Source organism: Diospyros lotus, chromosome 2 (genome assembly GCF_014633365.1).
Source record: "Diospyros lotus cultivar Yz01 chromosome 2, ASM1463336v1, whole genome shotgun sequence".
NCBI classification, from domain to species: domain Eukaryota; kingdom Viridiplantae; phylum Streptophyta; class Magnoliopsida; order Ericales; family Ebenaceae; genus Diospyros; species Diospyros lotus.
In genome coordinates this window covers 44,005,185-44,032,605 of record NC_068339.1, presented here as the reverse complement: position 1 = coordinate 44,032,605, position 27,421 = coordinate 44,005,185, and the positions used below count along the sequence as shown (strand labels likewise).

Here is a 27,421-nt window from a genome sequence, read left to right as displayed (position 1 = left end):
AATCGGTTGGAAACGATTATAAATTGTCGGGTATGGCCGAGTTTGGTTAAAAAAAATTGGGTTTCTAGATCGTTGGTTTTGGGAAGAATCGAAAGGAATGGTTAGAGGGCTTTCGATCCTAAGGTTGCAAAGATTGTTTTTGGAAATTTTGGAGTGTTTTGGTGTAGTTTTTAATGAGTTATAGGAGTTGGCCAAAAAAATTGCGTTCGTTGGAGCCGAGATTAAACCAGCCATTTGACGGTGATTTGGCCAGAGGTTTGAGCTGAGGGTGCTTCCAATGGATTCAGGAGGTCAAGTAGCCCATGGATGAAGAAGAAATCATGAGAAATCGAGGCATTGCAAGTCGCCGGCAGCGAGCAAGCTCGTCGAAGAAAACGCATGGGTTGCACGCGAGCGCTAGACGCGTAAGGTAAGGGAATTCTGGAAAAAAAATAAAAATGGAAAAGAAATAGGAAAAAAAATTAAAAATTCAGTATAATAGAAATAAGATTTTTATGAGTTATTGTGAAGAAAAATTGAAAAAAAAAAAAGCGTTGAGGAGTTTTTATTTTAAGAGAAATAAGGTTTAGGGAAAATAGGAAAAATATGAGGAATTTGAGAAAGATTTCAAAAAAATAGGAACATGATCTTATGAATTTTCGTAGAGGAAAATTGGAAAAAAATGTTGTGGAAGTATTTAATTTGGAATTATTTTGGAGGAAAATAAAGAAAATTAGAAAAAATAGGGATAAATATAGGAAAAATCCAAAATGTTGATTTGGTGGAATATTTATTGATCAAGAGAATCTTTGGCTATAGGATTTGGAGATTCGCATGTTTTTTTAGATCGACACGTATTTCAAGGTAAGACACAAGTATCGAGGTAGCTCGATAAACTTGAGAATGTAAGTGATACTACTCAACTGGATTTAGTTTATGAAAAGGTCTTGTAAGTGGTTCAATCTAAAAACTCAGTTTCATGCAAACGTTTTGTTATCATGTTGTCATGTCTTGGTATATTATGCATCATGTAGAGTGCATTTACATTTTTTTATGATGAAATATGCATATGAGCACGATGAAATTTACTGTCATACATTACATGGGTTTGGGATTAGGGACTGACGTCGTTGCTTTGCCAAGGGTACACCCATACACCTTCGTTTGGCAGGAAGATTGTAAAAATTAAGGGTAACAGTTGGGTGCGATCGACCCAAATATAGAGTAATGATGTTATGTGCATTGCATTCATACACATGCATTAAATTATGTATCCTTATTTAGATGATTCAGCATCTAATATGGATCTTGCCTCTGGAACATTCAAACATTTCAGATGAGGTTTGTAGCGAATGCACATAAATGGATGAGATGTAACGACTCAAGGCGTCATGGATGCAATAAAGTTATTTATGCATTTTGGTTTCTATATGAAGATCCAAATATTTATCAATCATGTTATGTTTTCTGTCATGATAAGAACTTATGTTTCATCGGCAAATCAATTTGTATTATGGAGGATGTTTAAGGAATGGTCATGTAATGTTGTTATGTCTCGATGTATGTTCAAGTTCGATTCTTAGCTTTCACATTTGATGTTTTTGATGATTCTTTTTCGAGATAGATGAAAATTTTGGAATAGATATGAGCAATTATATAGTTTAGTCGTAATTTTAAATAGAAAAAAAATTATTATTCTAAAATTGTCCTAAGTTATAACACGTCCGAGAAAGTGGGGTGTTACACATATGCCACCAATTTCTTTGATCAATCCAATCATGTAAGAGGTTGGATGTTTCTCAGGAGTTAGTTACATCTTTGTCACCACATCTCTTCCTATGATGTTCTCCTGACCTTCGCTATCAATAATCAACTCAAAGATTTTTCCTTTTATCGTACACCTTGTGTAGAAAAGCTTATGTCGCTGATTAGTATTTTCATTCTTTTGAGATAGCATTAATTTCCTCACTACATAGGTATACTCTCCATGTCCATACTTTTCTTCGTCATCCTTCCCATCAAGCCCGCAATGTACTTCATCTTCAACAACATTTTCCTCATCCCATTCTATAATATTAACTAATTTTCTCCTTGGGCAATCACTAGACTAGTGCCTAACCTCATTGCACTTGAAACACTTTAAGAGAACATGTTTTGCTCAAGGGTTCTTGGATTTTGGAAGATTAGAAGTAGTACCTCGAGTGTTTCCCCCAGTTGTAGCATTATTAGGGTTGACTGTATTAGGTGGATTAAAATGTTGCATTCCCTGAACCGACTTACCTCTATCAAAAGTTGCTTGTTTATTTTCATTCTCGCTATACCAATGATAGTTGTCGTTACAGGCTCTCTCACTCAACGTTAACTTAGTCTTTAAAGCTAAGTTCATTGCTTCTTTCATACTCAAAACCATCTAAACCCCAATTTTATCATAAATAGCAGTCTTCAATCCATTCAAGTAACGAGCTGCTTGTTAATTGTCACTTTCTGACAATTGGTTTATTTCCTCCAATCTTAGAAACTCAGAGGTATATTCATTCACACTCTCCATTCCCTGTGCACATCTTTGATATGCTTCAAACATGTATTATTCATAATCAGGGGTAAAAACCTACCTTTTAACAGCTATTTCATTTATCTCCATGTCTGAACTGCGTGTCAGTCTTCCCTCAATCTCGTCTCTCTCAATCACTCCCACCAAACATATGCATCTCCTTTCAATTTCTAAGCCACTAACTTGACTTGTTGTTTATCTGGGATCTCCATGTATTCGAAAAATCAGTCAACCTCAGTGATCCAATTCAGGAACCCCTCAATATCAAGATCTCCACTAAAGGTAGGAATATCAATCTTTAGTTTATATTCACCGTTGCCCCAATAGTTGTGCTGATCCGCATTCCTCCTAACCTCTCTACCACTAGGGTTAGCTATTGTTCGATCAAGATAATCCTCTTCATCGTTATCTTTAATCATTGGTCTTCTAGGATTAACAAAGACATAATTAATGGGTGGTCTTCCCGCTCTGGCTTTATTCACCTCATTATTCAAGTTCATATCATCATCAACTCGTAGTAAGGCGCCTAATTGGTTGCTGATTTGCTCCAATTACTGCTGGATGGTACGAGTTACTTCCCGTTGTTTTTCGATTGCTCTCCAAATCATGAACAATCCCTAGTCACCGCCACGAGGCTGGTTGCTACCGTTATTTTTAAAATTGGTCATATAATTAGTTGGTTAACCATTTTGATACCACCTAATGTAGCATGTAAGGCGTGTGTAAAAAACACATACAAAGAAACCCTTGAACAATAAGTTTCAAGTACCTTTGAGAGAAACAAATTTCAACAACCAAAGCTAGACTCTCAACTAGGCGCAAAAATTGAAGTTGCTTGTTAGAAAAAATCGAACTGATTTGCTGAAATTTATTGAATAAAAAAATTGATTACAACCCTTAATTTCTAAATATATTTATAGAGTTTAGCTAATGCATCTAATACTTGTAAACAAAATTCAACTAGAATGATTCAACTAGAATCCTAATAAAAATAAAATTCTAATTAAATATAAAGTAAAATCTTAAAACAAGTAGAATTCTAAAACTTATGAAATTTCACTATTGTTCTAGCGCTAATATTTGGACCGATGTTGGATGGCCCAATTTGAGTCAAGTCGGCCTTGAATTTTGATCGGTGACCACATCATCCTCTCATGATCAATTGAGTGAGTATAAGAGGTTGTTTACTCCTTTACATCTAGCAATACACACACACAGACACCCCGCATTATATAATCACTAAATAAACAAAGGGATAACTAGTGTAATTTCTCATCCAATACTCTCCCGATTGGGGTAGAGTGAAATATTCTCATTGCTTGCTTAATCAATCACTCAATTTCTTCATATTTACACAAGTTAGTACATGACCAGAAGAAACATTAACATTTTAAGTGCATTTCCAAATGTTACAAATAGAGAACAAAGAAAGTACAGAGAAAATGGTAAGACTCCTGTTGGGTAGCCTCAGCTGAATGGAAGCCATTTGCCACGATCCTGAGACAAACTAGTCGTGTTGTGTCCTTTCTTCTTGTATGGACCGGAATATCCGGGCAGCCGACTCCGACGCTGATCTCGGGTTGTGCGGTACAACCCGGATCACACGTGTCAGCTGCTCAGCGCTCCGAGCCCCCTCCGGCTGGTCGGAATCATGAGCTATTGGGGCAGTGGGGAAGAGAGGCAGGGCATCAGCATGCACCCTCTCAGAACCGCTACTGGCTGTACTAGCCTGCAATTCACTCTCTTTTGATGCATGCAAATTCCCAGCACAATATGAGTTCGCCCCACTCTTCTGGGTTGACATGTTAACTGAGTTCTGATAGGAAGGAATGGAGACATCCATGTCTTCGGCGAATCGGTTAGCCTGCCCGTTCTGCCTGGATGTGGCAAATGGATTCATCCGGTCCACTGTTCCAGTGGAAACTACAGGGTGGTTCATCAATGGCATCCCGTATGGTGGAAAGTAGGTCTGACCGAGTGGAGGATTGCTGGGAAGAATGCCAATCCCTTGCTGGTGAGAGCCAGGAATGCCGTAAGCCATGTTCAAGAAATCTCCGCCTGCTTGAGATAGGTTCACCGGCCCACAACTACCATAAATTGGTGCCATGAAGCCGGCTGCTGGAGGGCAAGGTCCTGTGCAGGGCTTGTAGACAAGTCCTTCAGAAGGTGACATCACAGGAACTAGCCACTGGTTTCCGGGTGCTGGCTGGAAGCACCACGGTGCTGGTCTAGATTCCGTGGCAGCTGATTCTGGTGGTGCATTTGGCAAATAAGTTTTGTAATATGGCTGCTGAGAATCAATTATCTTGTTGGTATCACTGTTGAGAGAAGGAAGATGAGGCTTCGCAGATGCATTCTCTGCCAAGCAATTGGTGTCGGGGTTGCACTTCTGAGGATCATCACCCAGTTTACCAATAAAATGAGGTGCTTCTGGTACCTTATCAGGCTGCAATTTCTTCTTCATAGGTGAAGCTGCAATTGAGGGCTTTCCCAAGAAGAGTTTACTTTTGAGCAATAGTTCTGGTGATGCTGCAAACAACCTCTGTACCTGTTTAGCATCACAAAAACACACAGCTCTCCTTCCTCAATAGTTGGTCAAAAACTAAGAAAGAACATGCTATTTCAAAATTACCCAGCACTTAACTCACAAAAAGTATAAAGGGTGTCCCTAGTGCACGAGACTTCCTACTTCAAAAGGATCAGGGGAAGATCATTCACATGCAACCTTCCCTCGTTTTTGCAAAGAGGCTGTCTCTATAACTCAAACCCGTGACCCTCCAATTACAAAGGAGCAACTCTGTTGTTGCTATCAAGGCTCACCCTCTCAAGCCACAAAAAGAACGAAAATAAATAAATAACTTAGGACTTCAGCTGAGAAAATATGGGTTACCTTTATTAACCGATGCAACTCAAACACTTGGCCTGCAAAAACTCTCTGCTGACTGCATATAGCATTGAAGTTGGCTTAAGCACTTAAAACCAGATATTTAAGGAAGAACAGAAACACTCGTGCAAACAAATATTTCACCACTTAAGAAGCATCAGATGCAATTTGCATCCATTTCCGTATCAGACAATATATAAACCGTAAATATGTGGTCTAAAATGAGCAGTTTTCAACCAAAACTCTTGGTGATATATTCTTTAACAAAATACTATAGAAAATTTATACTAAAAGGATAAACTGAATGTATTGCAGATATTACAGATCACAAATGGGAAGAAGGGGTTGCATGACAATTTGTTCACCCCCCCCACCCCTCGCATTTTCTGTTCACTATCTTGCTTCTAGGCTTTCAAATAAACCAAATCCCTTTTAATGCACAACCAGATTTCGGTTTCCAATTTTCTTACCTTGTCTTTGTGTGCCAACAAACTACCTGTTATTTTACGAGGGCTGCAGCGAGAAGGATACATTAATAAGGTCTTAATTTGTAAGCTAGTAACGATTCAACCTTTTGACCATAAATGGGAAAGCATAATTACCCTCAATCTCTGATTTTCATTTTCGAATAAAGCATAACTTTAGCTAGATTGATTAAGCATAAAAAGTCAGGAACTCACACAAACATCAAGGGATGACACTTAGGAGTCCAATAATAACCCTCTAACTTTCAGAGTTCAATTCCCTTAATGGAGTCCACAGGAGGCTCTATATATTGTTAGTCCTCAAACTGCTAACCAAAGAAATAAGTTAGTTCCGAACTATTGGTCACCAGGACCAGAGATTGAGACACCTACAATTCTTGATCAAAATTTGTAAGTCTGAAGTGTACAGCCAGTATGATTATAACTTCCTCCTTCCCAGCTTCACATGGCATATCCACCAAGAAATTAGGAAAAGAGCAATCAGGATCAGACCCTGACCATATTCCCACTTCAGGATAGCTCCACAACATGGCATGAGCAACAGTTCTTTAGAAACCAAAAAAAAAAATATTTGTCCTCTCACTGTCTTGACCAATTCAAATGAAGGAAAAAGCTTGCTTCTTCTAATATTCACCTGATTAGATGATGATAATAAGACCCAAACTTACATTTTTAGAATCATTTATCCACCATAAAAGGCATTTTAAATATTCTCATTATTAAAAGAAGACATACATGGTTATGCATTAGCAAAAAGATAAACGATGAAGGTTGCACTTGGGCACATGCCAATATGTGCTAACCAAACTATGCGCCTGGATTGAGCAACATTCACCTTCATTTGCTAATAAAGTTCAACGGACAACCTTACACAAAAGATTGGTGAGCCAGAATACATTAAAGACTGGAAGGGGGTGGTGATATTTTTGTGGATCATCTTAGGCACCCTGTTGAGGGAAAAAAGAAAACACACATAGCATAATAGCAGCCTCGCAAACTAAATATTAATGCCCTCAATGGGACTCTTCAAAATACTATATCCTTTTGCTGCCTAACATGAAGATCAAATTTCTCAGCTTGCTTATGATCAACATTTGCATTCAATTTTAAAATAAAGTCACACGAACATGTTCAGGAGCTTCTTTTGTCCTTTGTTATAAGAACCAGATGCACTACACACCCAGCTTCATATTCTTCTACGGTAAAGGTAATATTTATCAATTCAGATTATTCTCAACAATTAATTGATTAAAAAAAATCCACGGTATGTCATGTAGCCAAGTTCTACATTTTTTGCAGAGAAAAACTCACAGTTCGTAACCAACAATTAGATTAAGTTCTTGTCAATCTTAAAGGGAATGATCACAAATACCAAATTTCTGGATTCTTGGAACTACCCAAAAGAAAATAGCAAATAACTTACACTTAGCATTACAGTGCCAGGAAGAACCAATGTAGTAAGAACAGGGGAAGAAAGGCCAATTTGGTCCCTTAACTTTTTTTATTTTGCTTAGCCTAGGAATTTTTTTGGTTGGCTCGAATTCACCCCCTGTGTATTTTTTGAATAGTTTAATTTAGGGGTGAATATGAGCCCCCCCCCCCCCCCCCCCCCCCAAAACAAAAAAAGAAACACTAGCATTTCAGGGGCGAAGTAAACCATGTCGAAAAGTTCAGGGGTGAATTTGAGCCAAAAAAAGTTCACGTCTAAACTAACCAAAATCGAAAAGTCAAGGGGTTAATTTGGCCTTTTTTTTTTCTCCTAAGTACAGCAATATGAAACAACAAAAGAAAAATCCAAAAAAAGTAAAGTAATTTTGCAGCATGGTTTTCCACAAATTCTAATCCACATGAAAGTTTCAAATCAAAGGAAAATGGCTAAATAGATGGTTCAAATACATGGAGAAATTAACACGTCAACTGAAAGTCTACAGTTACTACATATTTAGGTGCAGCGTGCATTCTGCTTCACATAGCATGCAAGATTCCTTCATCTCAGTATTGTTAAGTTGTAGTGAATTTACAATTATTCATCTTAGCATGCATGATTTCTTCATTTCAACATAGTTCAGCTGTAGGAAGATGTACACAGTTACTACCAATCATAGATACTTACTGAGAAATGGCTCTTCTTGCCCTCCAGAATTGTTTCTGACCAATGACTCCAACAACATCATCAGGGGATATCTCAACATGCGATATAGAGTCCACAATGGAAGTGTCTGAGATATCAGCATTTCTGTCAGCTTGTCTTACTAGTAAAGACCCACACTGATCTTCATGGCACCCATTAACCATTTCAGTTGCGTTAGGACTTCCATGGTTGTCACCATGTGAAGTTTGGGTACATGACAAACCATCCCTATCGAGAACATCACCTGTAAGGGCAATTTTTTCTTGCAAAGCTCTATACCCCTGATGTAAATCACGTAATCTGCTTGAGTTGTCAATTAAACTTCTTCTCTTTTCTTCACTCAATGATACCACTCCTCCCCTTTCCAATCCAGAGATTCTATCCCTAGCAAGAGGACTCGAAGATGAATCTAACAAAAACTTATTATTACTGGTCAAAATTGGAATAGGCCATCTGGAATGGTCTTGACAACTTGGGAACATTTTTGAGTCTCCTTCAGTCTGATTCTTCCCGTGCTGCTTTGGCATTAAATCTGTAATGCTAGTTTGCTTCAGCTGCTTTACATTACCAGTTTGAAGATGCCTGTTTGGACTTGAGGTGGTGGTTTTTTCTTTCTCCATGTCATGCTGTCCATTACTAAAATTCAGAGTACTTCCCGACTGGACAAAAGCTAAAACCCTAAAATTATCCTCCTCTCCAAACTTCTTTGCAGATGAGTTTTTGGAGTTAGAGGTACAGTGTACTTGAGGAAAGCTAAAGTTGGCTGTCAGTGAAAAATTCCCTGCAGCCTTTAAAGCCTGACCATTTGTAGGTTCCATTGGTTGCCAGTCAACATGCATGGATGTTGCATTCAAGTTCATGCCACCAGAAGGATAAGAGTGAAATCTCTCAGCAAAATTAGAAGCATCAGGTGAGTTGCAGAATGAAGAATACATACTCCTTTTCTGGCCTGCACCCTACAACCATGCATCAACTCTTGTAAGCTGAAAATATAAGAGCACCATACATCATGATCTTGGAGAACCATATCTTTCCATCTCAAAAAAATAAAAAATAAAAATCATGTCGCCCAAGTGTTCATAGCATAAGTAGCCTTATCGCAATAACAGAAATAATTGGAAGCCACAAAACTAATTTACACAGATGCTGATGCTTGTGAAAAGCGAGGGCAAATTCTCATGAATTGGAACAACTTACAGGAAAAGAGTGATCAATGAGACAATAAACAATTGGATCTACCAAAAGGAAAGAAGTAAAAGAAGAGGGAGAAAGAAGAAAAGAAACCGTGGATATTAACCATACATTGACATAAAAGGAAAGGGAAGCTTAGCCACCTGAAGGTCATTGTAGTAAAAAAAGAAAGGGGCGGCAGCATTCAAGCCCCTATCAGCTCCCAGGCATCTAACTGATCATGTAATATAGAAATTGGGCATTTCTTTCATTTTTATTTTCAGCTGAAATATAAATTGAATCACAGAAGGGAAAAACATCAAAACAAAGCCAACTTAAATTCAAGTAAAATGGGAAATCAGTGAACAACACAATTTTTTAAAGCTGCAATCACTTTTAATAAGGTTTGAGAAAGGACGAACCCAGACCATAATCCCCGCCATTGGAGGACTTGCAAACAATACCAATTGTGAAGTGCAATAAAATCACAATTCCGTAGAGAATAGGGACAGTACTCAAAAGGGAGGTAAAGAAAGTGAAAAACAAGAAGGAAATTAATTAAAATAGTATGGGAAATGAAAAAAAAAAATTCATTCATACACCATCTAGCAAGCAAGAACCACAATTCCCAACTCATAATTGGAACCAAAGACAGGAATCCAGAACAAATGGTATAAGCTTCAATAATCTTGGAAAATAACAAAGGAGGGCAAATAATTCATATGTTAGACAAGGTCACTGCAAACATAAAATGCATTAGATGATTAGATGACAATTATAAAATCCTTTATCCTGAACAGGCAATCAAATATGTCATTCATGGTTGAGAGCTAAAACACTATAGAATCTTGAATTCACCTGAACAGATGATGTTGAGGGGATGAAGCAGCCACTATTGTTGGGAGGAAGGGGCAACATTGACCCAGATCCAGAGGTAAATGCCTGTGAAGGGATACTGAGCTGTTCATAAAGAGCCATCTTATTCCTTGGAGGCGCTTTTGGCCCTCCTTTGTCTGCATCACTGATATGGAGCCTAGGAAACATAGGACCCATAAGCTTCTCTTCTTCTTTGGCTCCTTTCATTCACCTTTTTCTCAGTCTTTCAAGACTTCAAACCACGAACCCACTTTCAAAACAAACTTCTCCTGTCAAACGAAGAGCTTGATCCCACGTCAACCCTTTTCCACCAAAGCCCATCACCAGAGACACAGACTCGCTTACCCAAAGTCACAAACAACCAGACTCAAACCACCTCAAGAAAACACATCCGTTGGCTGGACATCAAAAGCCCACATCAAAACTGTTATGAAAAGAACCAAATTGTAACCAACTGAAGATATCAGAAACTGGAGCAGCAAATCAAGACAAATAAATAATCTCCAGTCAACAAATGACACAATTCTAGCGGAACCCAGACCAGACGAAACATTAATTTTTGTAAGCCAAGCAACAACAACAAATGCAAAGGAATCTCAAGTGAACACCATTTCAGACAAAACCCAAATTTGACCCACCTCAAAAGATCAATCCCATGAACTGAAGACCAAGCAAAATCAGAAACACGCTTTCACAATCACAGAATATGATAAGACAGAAATCTAACACTCTCAGAGAGAGAGAGAGAGAGAGCGAGAGAAAGGAAGGGGAGGGCCGGGGGGGGGGGGGGGGGGGGGGGGCTAGTGGAGGTAGGGATGGAGAAGATAGATTCAGCAAGAGAAAAGGATTACCCTGGAATTTGGGAAGAGGATCTCATCAACAAAAGAGAGAATAAAGATGGTAAAAGATGTGGGCATCGCCGGACCCAAGTGGAGAGAACTGGAAGATGTTTAGGCAAAAGGAGTGCCTTGGGCCTAAAAACAAACAAAATGTGGGCATTTGATTTGGGACACTGTGACCCAGTCTCTCTCTCTCTCTCTCTCATGTAGCATTTGCCAAACCATCTTAATGCGTACCCACATGCAACGATCTCTACGCCTACAGTACACACACACATTTGTACAAAGCTCGGCCAATCTTTACCTAAAAATCCGTAAAAATCCTTTCCGAAAAATCGGGTCTTTCTTCAAACATCAGGCAAGTTCTGTTCTTGCAGGTGGAATTGCAGCGCGTAGGGAACACGGTCCAACGGTATCGCCATGTTCGTTGCCCAAACTCCAAAGCCTTCTCGCGATGCTCTACAAGGCGCGTTTGGATGACTCTGGTCCGCGCTCGCTACTGACAATTAAGTCTCCTAACATAGATAATATTTAAATAACGTTCAAAGTCATTTATAGTTACCTGAGCTAAATTTAAGTCCAAATTAGTAACTAACCCCAAATCCAAACCAAATTGACCCATTACAAATATGTTAGGGTTCTTGTGTTTGCAACTTAGGATTCCTCTATTGCTCATGCAACTACAATTGGTTGGATGGCAAGTTAGGGCTCGATTTGGTTCAACATGAATGTGAAAATCTTACCAAATTTATAATGATTCGATCTGGAATTTAAATTTAGTTCTATTAATAAATTATAAAAAGTGGTTGATATTATTTAAGTTTTGGTAAATTATATTTAAATCTCTTGTAATTTGGTTATTTTAAATGGAAAATGACCCTATGTGGCTTAAAAAAAATTATAAAAATTCTTATAATTTACATTTCTTACTCAAACACCCCTTTCGTCAATATAAAAATATCTTTAAATGAGAGACGTCTAATCAAAAAAATTAAACATAAGAATATTAAATATCTTTTAATTAACCCTTTTTTTATACACGTTAAAATATAAATATTAAATTGACTCAAAAATACAAATATAAGAGTGTAATCGAAATAATAAAAAAATTGAGTTATCACATGAAAAAAAATTAAAGTACAAAAGTTAAATTAATTCAAAAATAAAAATACAAAAGTGTGATTGAAATAATAAAAAAATTAAATAATTATTAAAAAAAAAAAACGTAAAAGTAGATAGGCCCATTATTTTCCATGCTTTTGCCAACTTGTATGAATTTCTTCCTCCATCTTAATTTTGTGCCAATAAGATTGTACAATTTTTCATAAATATTTTACTAATCCCACCTCAATAACGGCCTACTTTACCTCCTTTCCAACCAAATGCCCAAAACTTCCTCTTTTAGCTTTAAGTACACAAAATCTTAAAGCAAATTCCCCTCCTCTTAACCACTATGTATATTACCCTTTGGCTTTATAGTTTTTAACTTTATTTAGATATCCATTTACCTTTGGGTCAACCACTTTTCCCACATTATTACATTAAAAAATATTATTTAGATACCTATTTACATATATAACTACTTGTTGAAAAAATAAGATGAGAAAATAAAATATCCAATCACACTCAAACGCAAGATATTTTTACATGAAAAACCCTAAAAGGAAAAAATTACAGCCATCAGGACGACAGAGAAAAAATATCACTATATAGTAAAGTTTACAATTACAAAACTCAATATTTTCTTTTCAAACCCAAATCTCAATTATACCTAATTTCTAGATCTCACTGATATCTCACAAATGATTTGCACTTTGAATAATAAGTCAAGCATCATATTTATAGACTAGTTTATTTGTTCATCAAGCCTAATATTTTCTTGCCTAATAACAATTAATAACTGACTAGTAAATAGAATTACACACTAAACAGGAAACCAATATTAGGAATAGAAAATAATCTTCAAGATTAATTAGAATTTCTCATTGAAAATCGCAATAGATATCAATGTAACGTGTCATTATAAATGTTAAATTTAATGTCTAAATTACATTTTCATAATTATATAATCTACAAAAAAAAAATTGAAAACTCAAACTTGTGATCCACTCATTTAATGTCATCTTATTTTAAGAATTAATATTTTGGGAATATTTTTTTATTTTATAAATTTTTTGGGTCAGGTTATGGACTCAGACTTGTGATCTGCTCATATAAGTTTGGATCTATTTAATTCATAAATCTCACTTAATGGATGATGGATATATGAAGATATTTGTTTTTTTATATAAAATATATTTTTTGTCCATAATAATTAGGAGATAATCTCTCCCATCAAGAGATTGTCTATAAACACAGTCACTTTCCCTTGTCATCTTGAGTTTGATAATACAATTTTGCAAGACTTCAATTTTTATTATTTATTTTTCTCAGATTCATTAAAGATCATTCTCCTAAATAACGTTTAGGAAGATTTATCTTTATTGGTATCATATTTTCACCCGAATTCTTATGGTTGGTTTAGTTTATCAAAGCAAAAACTATGTGCATAATACTGAATTAATTTAATTTGTATCTCATATTAAGAAATTCAAATTTTTAATTCGTTTTAAATTATTGAATTTAAAAGAAAAATGGTTTTTTGGTATCACAACCGAAAAATTCTTTAAAATCCTTAAAATAACTTTTTAAGTCACAATGACCTACGTATGAAAATAAAAATTGTTTATTTTTACTAAAATAAATGGCATGCCTTAAATAAAAATTTAATTCATTCGATGGGTATATTATGCTTAATGCATTTGATATCATTCCAAAAGAATATCTATGCGTGCTTTTAGTACTTCATATATATAAACACGCATAGCATCTACAAAACATGACATGCCACAAAAAAAGAAAAAATGAGAGTGCGTTCTCTTTGTTTTTCAATTTTTAGTTTTGAGTTTTGAATTTATTTTCAGTTTTTTGTTTTGGTAATCTGTTTTTAGAAAATTGAAAACGCGTTCTTTTTGTTATTTTGAAAAACTATTTTTCAAAACAGAAAATTAGAAATCGCGTTCTCTTTCAAATTTTGAAAATATTTTTTTAGTGATATTTTATTCAATAAATTTGATTATTAAGTAAATTATAAATATTTAATATTAATATATTATTAAAAATATATATAGATAGTTAATAAATTTTATAATATTTTTTCCTATTACAATAATAAAATATAAATAAATAAATATGTTTTGAGTTTTGAGTTTGTTTTGGATGAAAACACTCAAAATAACTTTTTATTGTTTTGAGTTTTCTTCACAATTTTTTTTTTTTTCAAAAATGCATTTTTAAAAACAGCAAAGAGAACGCGTTTTCATTATTTTAGAAAATTAAAAACTAAAAATGACTTGAAAACAGTAAAGAGAATGCAACCGAAGCTTCCAAAATTATGTTTCAAAAACTTCATTTCTTTTCGAGTTGTTTGGCTCGCTTAGAACGTTTGTATATTCAGAGGACAAATCAAGTTAGAAAATGAACATTTTAAATGAGAAATTTCAAAAATAAAATATTTATATAAAATATATGCATGAAAGAAAATATAAATTTATACTCTACACGATATCATTTGTGACAACATCAACATGCTTCTAACAATTTTCTCAACCAGCACCTTAAGCAGTTTTTGGAAGGTCCCCAACTATGTCACATTAGGCCTAAATGGTGTAGAGCAAACTAAAGTGACCATAAATGATCATTTATGCATAAAAAAAAAAGTTAAATATAGTATATTTTTAAAATTAATTTCTCACACAATATGAAAAATTCACGAAATAAGAATTTTGTGGGCGAGAGAAACTCATCTTAGAGTCTTTTTTTAGAAGATCTCATTGATGAAAGCTTCTTCTTTTGGTCATTAGATTTCCATCTTCTTTTCTTCCTCTCTATTTTTTTCTTTTTACTTTCATCTTTTATTCACTTGTTTCAAGTCTCTCGAGTAGCAAGTCAATGGGGATCAATAGTCATCCCCTTGGAGCAGCGAGCAGCTGGCAGCTCCTTGTTGCTATCGCAGAGATGGGCCGCTTAGACAAACAAACAAGAGCTCTCTCTCGTCCTGTGGGCCTGTTTAATTAAGCTGGATTTGGGCCCATTTCTGTGAGGTCCAAGTCCACTTCGCTTCAGGCCTATATTTCCTTTGAGAATCCAATCTTTGGGCTTGGGCTTGGGCTTCTCCACATTCCTTCACATCTAAGTGGTGTTTCCACCTTCTATGCCGCGTTCGTTTTAGTCTCTTTGTCTTTTTTTGATAATTTTTTAATATATGTAATTAGAAGAATTAAATAAAAAGTTAATATACATAATAATGATATTATATAAGAGAATAAAAAGGAGGGTGGGTTCCATTATTCTTGTTTTAATATTTAAATAACATTTGTTAACCAATATACATAGTGAAAAATCTAAAATATAGAAAGTATTTCAAATAAAATTATTTTTTATTATATTTATTAAATTTTTTAAAAAGAAATCACATGATTTCTTATCTTAAACTTTCAAGATAAATTTATCTCTTCCCTCATTCATATAACTTATCTTGAATTCTACAGATAAATTATCTTGATAGAATTTTATCTTACTCATTTTAACAAGTACTACCGAAAAAAAAAAAAAAAAACTTTCTTGTGAAGCTTAAATTCTAAACCTTAAGCTTATTTGATTTCAAAACACACAATTTTAGAAAAAAAAAAAGTAAAAAAAAGGAGATTGGGTTGAAAAAAGTAAAAATTTGATTTCCTCTCCATACCCTTCCCTTCCCCACAATCCAAATCACCCGGTTGGTTGTGTTGTGACATAGAAAGTCACAAGGTCTGAGTTACCATTTATGTTTTTTGTTTGTTGATTGAATATGTTATTAGTTTACAGAGGGGGGGGGGGGGGGGGGGGGGTGCAGTAATTTGCATTGAAAGAAAGGAAGGGAAGGGGCAACTGGGTTGATAGAGGACAGTCACAACCATCCAGTTCTAGAAAATGCTGGGAAAGCGACGGGACGGACCTGGAAGTGATGACGCCCCAATGGTGTGTCTTGTCTTCGCCCAAAACGCCATTCAATGCGTCACAATCAACTGCAGCAGAGCAGTACTACTTCATCCATTCATGTATGTACGTGCATCAAATCAACTGAAAACCTCGCCACCACTTAAATTTTTTTTTCAAAAACCTTTCTCCCCACCCCCTCATCCGTCTTCATCCATCGCCATTAATGGTCTTTCTTAAAGCTCCTCCTCTTCCAAATCCATGCTAACACTCTTCCCCCCACTCTCTCTCGTGCCGACATACTGGGGATGGAATTAGAGGCCGTACAGCAATATCCAGCGCAATGCTCTGTGATTTCCAGTTGAGATGGTTCATGCTCTCTCAGCTTGACATTTTATCGAACAGATGGCGGACATAATAAATTTGATATGAAATAAATGTGCCAATTACAGGTAGAAGATCAGACAGCTGCCAGATCAATCCACATTTAATAATTATAATCTAAAATTATTTTGCGATGAATAATGATAGGAGCCATCATTGATAATATCGTCGTCAATCATAGGTCATACAGTACCTCTCCAACAGATACAATGTATCATTATATTCTCTGTCTATCACTTCTTTCAATAAGAATATAACACAAAAGTGATGACATTCATGACTCTTATCATTACTCTTTTACGATAAATAAATAATAATTTATTTTTATTTTATTTTTTAATTTGGTATAAAAGAAAAAAAATGATAATGACAAAATTATATTTTTATTCTTGTACTTTTATATTTTTTTATAATTATTTAAATTTTTTATTATTTTAATTATATTTATATATCTATATTTTTTAGTCAATTTAATTTTTATATTTTAATTTTTTTTATAACAATATAAATTTTTTATTATTTCAATTACACTTATAAATCTGTATTTTTGAGTTAATTTAATTTCTATATTCTTTTGTGTAAAAAAAATAAAATGAAATGACAAAATATAAATTACACTTTATTTGTGTCAAAATAAAAATGATTAAATTGTTTCAAAAATATAAATCTATAAGTGTACGAAAAAATTTAATTATTAATAAAATTAAAATATAAAAATTAAATTCAAAAATATAATCAAAATATTAAAAAAATGAATAATTATAAAAAAAAATACAGAAACAAGACAAAAATATAAATTTATCTACGATAATTGATGAGTCTATGTGGTCCCTCCCAGGTGAGCTCCCAATGGGATGGAGCCACGTGTGAATAAGAGCCGGGGGTTCACGTGAGTGGGTGTGAAATAATTGGAGGAGCTGTGGGCCCCACGTGAAGAGCGTGTTGCCTTGGGACCATGAGCCGAGCCGACGGTTCAAGCTGACGTCACCATCCAAGCCGACAGCCGACAGCTCATGTCCCCGTTAGCCACGGTAACGCGGGCGTAAAGAAGCGGAAAAGCGCATTCATTTCAACGAGCATTTTTTTTTATAAAAAATATTATAAATTTTTAAATAATTAATAAAATTTATATATTTAAACTATTTAACAAACTATTACACTTTCCCTAAAGAATCATGCCCCCCGTTGGAATGAATTTTTTTTTTTCAAGTTAGACCCGTTATCGGGAGTAACAAAATATAACAAAACACAATACTCTCGATAATATGTTTAATTCACTCTAATTTTTATTTTTTATACTTATTTTTTAATATTTAAATAAATTATTAATTTTTTTCAAACTCTTTATTAATAGAGACGAGATGAAACAAAACACGTTATTTTCAATAATAAATTTGAACAAATTAAAAATTAACTTAAGTATCAAGCAATAAATGTAGAAAAATGATGAGTATGATGAGAAATTAGAATAAATTAAATGTGTTACTCTTACTAGCAAGTTTAATTTTTTAAAAAATTTGGAAGAAATATAGTAATTTACTAAAGGTAATAAAAACTTAGAAAGATGAAGGTAGAACCCACTAGATAGGGTAGGGAGAGGGGGTGGACCACTGTATATTGTGGGCCGAAAAGGGTCAGCCTTTCACACAGAGGTCAGCAAAGGGTGGCCCAAATTGAATTTTGTCAGCTAAAAGAATGTAGTTTCTGGTTGATCCATTCAAACATTTCATCCACTCTGGTCGGTTGCAACAAATTAAGGGTTTTGATTCCTAGTCTTGTAGCTGCTCTCATTCTAATTAATAATTATTTAAAGATTAATTTAAACATCAAATAATTTATGCGTTGAAAATTCACCTGTGCCTTAATCAATTTTTTTTTTTTTCAAACAAGTCATCCATCACTCGAAGAGGTCGTCCATCACTGTCATTTCAACTCGAGAGAGGCTAAGGCACTGTCTATTTTTCATGATGATATATCCAAAATGATGAATGACTCTCTCGAAATGGAATGATTATTGATAAAAAATAAATAATGTGCATTACTTAGGTGTTTCTTTTGAACAACCAAATTACCTTTTATAATGGTAATACTTTTTATGATTAATAAAATTACTTTAATTAGTAGTATATATTCAAAAATGTGCTCGAGAGTATTGAAAATGAGACAATTATACAACAATTTTAAAATATTAAGACTCGTAAAAGACAAGTATTGAGTAAGTTTTTAAATTCTTTTGAGAATCTTTATATTATGACTTTGTGTTATTAAGATATTTGTAATATTTATATAATACATAGTTTATCACTTCACTTTCTTTATCACCATACAATTTTCACTTTCGAATCTAGAATTTTTATTTTACTATCAGATAAGATTTTGTACATAAAAATACAATTATCTTTTATACGAAACTTAGTGCATTAGAAATCTTAAATTTTGTATACTCTATAAGTAATAAAAAAATTATACATAAATAATCATAAAAGGTTAAACCCTAATTAAAGAAAAAGAGATTATGATAAGATGCTAATCCTAAATAAGAGATGATGTTGAAAGTGAGAAAGGAGGCAATTAATATTATGCTATGGGAACCCATTAATTCACTGAGCTGCAATGATGGGGGCCATGTGATGTGGGCATAAGGACTCAGAAGCCAAATCTCTCTCTCTCTCTCTCTCTCTCTCTAACAACTAAGAGAGAGAGAGAGAGATGCATATCAAGCAAATTCAATTATAAATTTGAAAAAGGAAAATAAATTATTATATTATAATATATATATGGAGGATGTATATATTAATTAATTGGTGAAAAGACAAAGTCCTAGCTAGGAGCAAGTTGCTTGTGTTATCTGCCCTTCTGATTTCTTTGCTTGCCAGCCAACTGTTCAAATTCTTTTCTTTTCTCCTTTATACAACTTTTATACATATATATATATATATATTTTTTTTTTTTTAAGGTTTGGAAAGTAATAATATTTTTTTATTTTATAACTCTAATTATATCTATTTTTATTTTAAGATTGGTAAAATTATTAATATAACCAAAATATCGATGAATTTTCTCACTCCATTTATTCATCCAACAAGTTACCTCTAGGGTACCTCTAGGGCACAAGACAGTCTCCAAGGCACATGTCAAATAGTTGGATCATGATAAGTTGAGATTTACACCAATAGGTCATGGATTCGATTTCTTGTCTTGCATAATGAGCTAAAGTCTTTATCTGCGATTTATCTCATTCGTCAAAATCGAGAACATGAGCGACAGAGGACTGCGCAAGGGCGATAATCCCAAGTTACCCCTAAGGTATAGGTCGGGCAATCGATATGCTAGGTTCAGACCAGTGGGTCGTGAGTTTGATTCTCACCATACGCAGTGAGGGAAAGCCTCACACCTGCGATTTATCTCTTCTGCCATAATTAAGGGCATGAGTGGCGGGAGCTACGCAAGGACGATCATTCCAAGTTATCAAAATCCAAGGCCCCTAGGGCATAAGTTGATCGATCAAGCAAGCGATATGCTGGGTTTGCACCAGTGGGTCATGAGTTTGACCATCGCCCTGCGTAGTGAGGCAAAGCCTCACACATTTGATTTATCTCCTTTGTCGAAATCGAGGGCATGAGCAGCAGAGGCAACATAAGGGCGATCATCCCAAATTATCAAAATCCAAGAGCGAGAAATAGCCCAATTTCACTTAATTTGCTATATGATAAAGAGTGTGAAAGAGAGAGAAAATGTAAAAGTATTTTTATCGTATTAAAATTTTTAACATTTGTGCAGTAACATATAAATAGAGGTATGCAATCAGTTATAATCGAACTAAATCGATCAAAAATCACTAATTGGACAGAGATACAATCGAATCGAATCGAGTCATCTAAACTAACTGAAATCAAAGTAGCCGAATTTTGAGCCGTTGTAACCGAACAGAAATTCTTATCAAAAAAATCGAACCAAACCTAATAAAAGAGGATTGGGTTCGTTTAGTTCGATTTTTCGGTTAATAATACTAAACAAATTGAAATAAATAACATAAATTTTGGGGGGAAATTCTTGAACCCAATCGAATCTAATAATCGAACCGAACTGAATAATAAAAAATCTTGAAGGAAAAAATCGAACCAAACCATTAACGGTGAAAAATTGAACTAAACCGACAAATTCGATCGATTCAGTTCAATTAGTTTGGTTTGTTCGAACTCTTGTTCACCCAAGAGAAAAAATGGAAAAAAGATAGTTAAAGTATCGAGAGGGGCCTATCGTTTCTCAAATATGATAGGTTTCTCCTTTTTTTTTTTTTATTAAATTTCAAGAAGAATAAGTAATTTTAATGCTTTATTTTGATCCACATGGAGGGGTATGTATTATTTAATTTTATCTCTAATAATTTGTCTATAAAAGGTAATGATGCTGTGAGAGACAAAAGTACTACTTGTCCCTCGTAATTGGCCTCCAAAAGTTAATGTTTATTGATTTTTAGAATCAAAGTACGACTTTCTCAAATAATTATTTATTAACCCATATATGTACATATAGTAAAGATGTTCTGATTAAAAAAAGAAATAATTTATTAATTTTGATAAAAATAAGCGATGTATGTGTGGACTAATGAGAGATTTATGAGAAATTTTGAGAAAAATTCAGAAAAAGATCCTAAAAAAAAAATTTAAGATAAAAGGATCCACCCAATAAATACATATCGACCTAATCACGAAACTTATAAAAGACAACCCCATAAACTAAAGGTAGAGCATAAGCAACAAAGGAAAAGTTTTACACAAAACGCTTGAAAGGCCTTTTTATTTTAGAGGATTTTGAAAGAGTCTTGACATATTCTTTTAAAAAGGTATCGTGATAGTGGTAAAGTCTCCCAAAAGAGTTTTCCATGGGATATTTCAAGAATTAAAAGTAGTGTTGTACCTGAGATTTTAGGGCCCTAAGTCGAAATATAAAAAAAGCCCCCGAATCACATTTAAATTTTATTTTTTATAATAAAATATAAAAAAAAAAATATTCATTTAAACAAGAGCAAAATAGTGATTTACAAATTTTCATATAGACACAAGGACAAAAAATAAACAAATATTCATTTAGACACAAAGAAGAGAAAGAGAGTTCATTCTGCAGATTTTGGATTGGGAGGAGTGATTTATATAGGGGCAAAATTGTCATTTAGACACAGGGACAAAATAGTCATTTTCTCTCAATTTTATGGGTCCCTTAAATTAACATAATTTGTGGACCCTAAGACAATGGACTCATAAATTACACTATAGGTTCGAGCCTAATTAAAAGAGCAAACAAACATTTTCAAAAACCTCTTCACAACTCACATAAAGAATAAAATTTATTCATAAAAGTTCAAATTTTAATCAATTTCAAAATACGAAAAATAATTATCAATAAACCTCCACCTCCCCTATAAATAAGTGAACCTTCCTTTCACAAATGTAAGTTACTCTTATTTGAAAAAGTGCTCTGCCAACTCTTCCAAATATAGGGATTTGATTTAAGTATTAGAGTGTATGCAAGAAAAAATATCTTATACCATCTAATCATTTGTTTTCTAAAATCTTGACTAATTAAATACAATTATCTAATATTTAAATTTAATATTATATCTAGACAAAAACAGTAAGAAAATATCTTATAAAATATTTATTTGACGAGTCAACTTTTCACGAAAATAATTCATGCACCTTCACACACACACGCGCTCATATATATATATATATATATATATATATCGACTTTCTAATCTGTTCTTAATTTTTTATTTGCCCCCTATTTTTTAAATCTTGTAAATATGACTTTCTAATATGTTCTTAATTTTTTATTTGTCCCTATTTTTTAAATCTTGTAAATATGATATTCTATATATATATATATAATATTGAGTTGGCTTCTCTTATAAACTACTCTTCACTAAGTTTAGCCTCAAAGATGAAGCACAAGGCATTGAGCTTAATTTTTATGTTTGTCAATGGACCTAGTCTAATTGAGAATTGATTCATTTATTTAGGGTTTGTTGTGTTTATATAGATATATATATATCATCAATATATATATTCGGTTATTCAAACTTTGGTACCAATATGATTAAGATTCATATACTTATTTAAAATCTTGATTTATAATATATTTATATAAATGTATATTAATTATACAAAAATGATAATAATAAATGTACATAATTAAATTAGATCAATTAGCCGATTATGACCAATCTATCCCAAAGACCCGGATTCATTAAGAGTTTGGTTGTTATTGTCTTATATCTCAAATTCATTTAATTTTCATTTACGTACTTGCACAAAATAAATCCTAAAGTGACATTTCTCTGTGTTATTACAATGACGTAAATTTATCAATAAATTTAGTCTAAATTTAGACCAAATTCAGTTCGATCTATCTTGGGTATAGGCTAATGATATCTAATTATCTAAAACGAATTCCAAAGAAAATATGAACAATCGTCATTAATGGATATTAAAAATTTATTAGAATTTTTAATTAAAAGGGTAAGTCTAAAGTTGAATGACACTTGTACTTAGGACTAATTCCTACCCTCCACTCTATTTATGAAGTTAGATTAGATCATACTGGTTAAGGCAAATTAATAATTAGCTACACATGCAAAAGAATCGGCAATACCTTTACTAGGGTTTTAGTGACAACATATATCAACCTCTTCACTCAAAGAGCGCGACAAACCACTAGCTAGAGCTCAAATGACAAAACTAGGTGACCCATAATTAAGAATCCAACTCGTCTTCTTTCACTAGACTAACACTTGGATGGTTGGTTAATGTAGTTAGGTCTTGGGAGGTGAAAGTGAAAGTTGATGGAAATTAAGAGCATCGATGGGTAAGATGAAAACTATGATTAGTGGAAATTAAATGTTGTTGAAAACAGAGTGATTTCTGATAAAGATGCTCACTCTCACTGCAGCAATGGCCTGAAACTCCAGAGAGTCAGAGCGCATGGAAGGGCATGAGCAACCAAACCAAAAAGGGGCTCACAGCTTTCCCCACTAGATTAAACTATTCCAAAATTTGCATTAAACTAAGCACACAACAAAGCCACTGGATTGAGAAACAAACCTTTCTTTAAGATTCAAACAAATGCTCATCTCTGAAATCTCATGCTCCCCATCTGCACAAATATACTCTTACAGCCCCACCAAACTGACCAAAACGCCTTATCTTTTTCCCAAAAACCATTATTATATCAAGCCCCCCCCCCCCCCCCCCCCCATCCATATATATTTATGTATGTGTGTGTGTGTTTTTTAAAGTACTCGTAGCCATTGTAATGTGTTCTTCCTCCCTATATATGCAAGTTTGTTCTTCATCCAACAAACACAATGCAAGAACAAAGATTGATCCTTCAAGGCGGCTTATATAAGTAAAGGTTTTGCTCATGTATATATATATATATATATATCATTGTTTAATTTTTGGTTGTCTTGTGATCATTGTAACTAGTGCTGCAATTCCTTTCTTATTTACTAGACTTTGAAGGTGATGGCTTTTAGATTGCCATATATAGCTATGCCCTGGGATAATTGTTCTCTTGTCCATCTTTCTTATTTGTTTGGGTTCTATTTTTTTGTTGACTTTGGTACTTTCATCCCGTCTTCTGTTCGATCCTATGGTTTGCAGTCCCAACGATCAGTTTGGCTAATTAAGCATCCTCTTCTCGACGTTTATTACTTAACACCCAAAAAAAAAAAAAAAAAGTACGGCAGTTCCTTGGCGTTGTCTCTACTTGGATGTACATATATATATATACATATATGATGGACAAAGTTAATTTAGTTGCCAAAACTGACGTTTGCAGTGGCTGTTTGTTTGTGTTGATGATCACAGATTTCATTAAAGATGGCGGTTTTTGCTGGCACCAGCTAGTCCAGAAGGCGATATACAGCTGAGGTTTGATCAAACTTTGTTCGTTTAATTTGCTTCAATATTAATTATTAGAAGCTTCACCCCCCCCCCCCCCCCCCCCCCAAAACATTAGTTCCTCCATTCCCATTGGCTTCTTTTTCCCGGATCTGAACTACAATTGGGTAAGTAATACTGTTTCATATGTGAATGTAAGAATCGTTAGTTTCCTTTTTGCATAATGTGTTCAAACCATGCAACATTTGTGATGGTAAATCTTTATACACATACATATTCTGCAGTCGACCGATTCGTATTGAAAACTAAGGCATTAAGCAACATTAGATGGATAGTGTTGGTTGGGATGACATTGAAGAGAACTTCATGGCTGCCTCCAACTCCTCAAATTGCCTCTCCAATGGCGGCATCTTCTACCCAATCCATCCCAATTCAAGTTCCCAAATGGTTCAGCAGCTGCCGCAGGCGACGGAGCTGGAGCCCCGAGAAGCCATAAGGGTGGCTGCCGAATTTTGCCCTTCTCCTCTGATCAACATCAACTCGTCACTGGATGGCCTCATGGCTGCTGGCCTTTGCTTGCCGGAAAAACTAACCAAAGCTTCATCATCAACAGGCTCTCTAGAGTCACTTGATTGCTTGATTTCGGCAACCAACAGCAACACAGACACCTCAGTGGAAGATGATGGGGTCTCCATGATTCTTTCAGAGCCCAAAAACTTGTGGAACTTTGGCTCCATTACTAACAACAATAATATTGGTGCCAAGAGAAGAAATGCTGCTGATCATCCAAGTGAATTCAAGTTTGGAGGTAACTGGTCTTACTTCGATTGGAACAATATCGGTTTCCAGCTGATTTCAGAGAACAATCCACCGAAACCGAAGAAACCCAGATCGGAGAAGCTGGGTCCGAGCTCGTCAAACATCAGTTTCCAGCAGCCGAGTTCGTCGGTGTCGTCGGTGGAGGAGCCGGATTCGGAAGCCATTGCACAGATGAAGGAGATGATCTACCGGGCGGCGGTTTTCCGGCCGGTGAACTTGGGGGCGGAGCTGATGGAGAAGCCCAAGAGGAAGAACGTGAAGATATCAAGCGACCCACAGACGGTGGCTGCGAGGCTGAGGCGGGAGAGGATCAGTGAGAGGATTAGGGTTTTGCAGAGGCTGGTTCCCGGCGGGAGCAAGATGGACACTGCATCAATGCTTGATGAGGCTGCAAATTATCTCAAGTTCCTCAGGTCACAAGTCAAAGCCCTCGAAACCCTAGGCCAAGCTTCACCACCATATCCATTAAACACCTTCCAGATTCAGCCCCATTTTCCACTTCTCCAAACAGCTCCTAACCCGATTCACCACCCCGAGAAGTACTGACTCCAGGGTGGCCATTTTTACAGAGTGAAAACTGTTACTTGCATATCGTAATTTTGTTAGAAAAAGACAAAGACCTTCAAATCCGACCGTACAAGTCTTTTTTTAACACCTATATATAATGTGTAAGTCTCAATTTTCACTAGACGAGTACTATGGCGACCCTAAATTAAAACCCATAAAGCAAAACCTCGCCCTTATCCAAGAACATTCAGCCACCCAAAACCCTAAAACTTGCAGTGCCATGCCATCATAACCTCTATCATCAGGTCATCATCAAGAGCAGAAGACGAGCATCACTAATAGCATAACATGTTTTAATCATAGTTAACTTTGTGATTGTAGCAGAAATTAATCAGTGGTGGCGGTAATTATGCCCCTATGATTAATTGAGATCAAGGGCTGGAAAAGCCAGTGTCGGTTCATAACTTTTGTTTAACAATACTTTTGAATTAATGTCAGTTTGGCGTACTTGATGATGATGATGATGATGATGATGATGACAAGATGATGAGAAGTAACATAATTAAAACTCACTTTTTTCAAGCTTAATTAATTAACTAACGATCAGCAGAGAGACATTCTCTTAACCTTTGTGAGCATCGGCCAGTGGTCCTGTCTCCTTGATTCAATCCAAAGCGTGCCTCTTGGAAATCACCCATTCCTCTCAGAAAACCTTATTGCCAAGCACATGTTTATCCTTCTCTTTTGGCACATATTGGCCTTTGTTTTTACGTGCCCTATTTCTATTATATACATATATATAATATGCATGAAATTAAAAGCATATTAATGTACCCATCTACATATCCAGATCTTCTTACCATGATCATGAAGTGGGTTCATCAACTTTTCTACTTTTAATTTCGCATCTAAGGAAGTTTGAATGTCAATATAGTAGAAGTGACCAGCCCGTCTATGTATTTTGATCGCTTTGATTAGGATGATGTTTGATGAACTTTTTGATATCTCAGTTTTGAAACTTGGGAGTAATGTTTAACCAAGTTCAAACATTGATCATAGAAACAGTTTAATCTAAATATATCGATATCATGAGATTAATTGACAAACTTCTCAACATTTTTAAATTTTATTCGAGAGATTTGAACTCTAATACTGTAGATCCAACCAACCCATCTACATGTACCAATTTTCCTAATCACGAGATCAAATGATAAATTTCTCGACATTCAAGTTTCTGCTCAGTGAGATTTAATCTCAAAATATAAACCCAATTAATTAATCTTAAACTCTAAACCCCTAAATCCAATAAATTCGTCTACACATACCCACCGATCTTACTTTTCAACATCGGGGTTGGGGAGAGGTTTGAGCCCTGGTAGCAAATGCGACCAAGCAATGGGTACATGATCTCACAGGGTGCATTTTCTTGCGCGGTTGGGATTTGGTTGCTAAATATGGAAAGTTCAGTTGAGAAAAGAAGGCGGATCTGTCGCTTGGCTTTAGCTACAAGGTCATTGCCCCAAGCTGATGCTGCTGCCATTCAATTGCGTGTGCCTAAGAGTACACTACTGATGATGAGAACATAACATATTATTGGTTGCCTCCAACGTATGTACAAGATTTTGACTCTTATAATAAAACTGCTTTTGTAATATTATTATGTACATAAATTAAATATAAATACTTTTGTGTGGGTGTTTGTTGGGGAGAGGCTACGTATCTCTAAGATGGATCTTATTTGGATTGTTTATTTATTTAATTTATTTATTGGGTATGAATGGACGGCCCTGATTGATTGTCAAAGACAGATAGCTGTGATCGATTGGCAAATGAGGTCATCATTTCCGCGTATTTGACCTGCCATGAATGAGTGTGG

The 27,421-nt window shown here is 34.8% G+C and overlaps 2 protein-coding genes across 8 annotated transcripts; one reads left to right on the top strand and one right to left on the bottom strand.

The window, feature by feature from the left end:
* Positions 1-3,790: 3,790 nt before the first annotated feature.
* LOC127795071 (protein EARLY FLOWERING 3) lies at positions 3,791-11,165 on the bottom strand. Of its 5 annotated transcripts, none has more exons than XM_052326513.1 (5): positions 10,715-11,165; positions 10,059-10,500; positions 8,013-8,986; positions 5,421-5,472; positions 3,791-5,078 (listed from the first exon to the last, which is right to left on the bottom strand). In XM_052326513.1, the coding sequence occupies exons 2-5, from the start codon at positions 10,281-10,283 to the stop codon at positions 4,038-4,040; spliced, it is 2,292 nt and encodes a 763-aa protein (XP_052182473.1). In that variant the 5' UTR covers positions 10,284-10,500; positions 10,715-11,165; the 3' UTR covers positions 3,791-4,037. The 5 variants fall into 5 exon arrangements, with proteins under 5 accessions (XP_052182473.1, XP_052182474.1, XP_052182476.1 ...); XM_052326514.1 differs by having other exon boundaries at positions 10,059-10,474; XM_052326516.1 differs by having other exon boundaries at positions 10,928-11,165.
* Positions 11,166-23,629: 12,464 nt separating this feature from the next.
* LOC127794158 (transcription factor bHLH87) lies at positions 23,630-26,044 on the top strand. Of its 3 annotated transcripts, none has more exons than XM_052325086.1 (3): positions 23,630-23,722; positions 24,187-24,249; positions 24,504-26,044. In XM_052325086.1, the coding sequence occupies exon 3, from the start codon at positions 24,547-24,549 to the stop codon at positions 25,582-25,584; it is 1,038 nt and encodes a 345-aa protein (XP_052181046.1). In that variant the 5' UTR covers positions 23,630-23,722; positions 24,187-24,249; positions 24,504-24,546; the 3' UTR covers positions 25,585-26,044. The 3 variants fall into 3 exon arrangements, with proteins under 3 accessions (XP_052181046.1, XP_052181045.1, XP_052181044.1); XM_052325085.1 differs by having other exon boundaries at positions 23,643-23,728; XM_052325084.1 differs by lacking the exon at positions 23,630-23,722 and having other exon boundaries at positions 24,076-24,249.
* Positions 26,045-27,421: the final 1,377 nt, after the last annotated feature.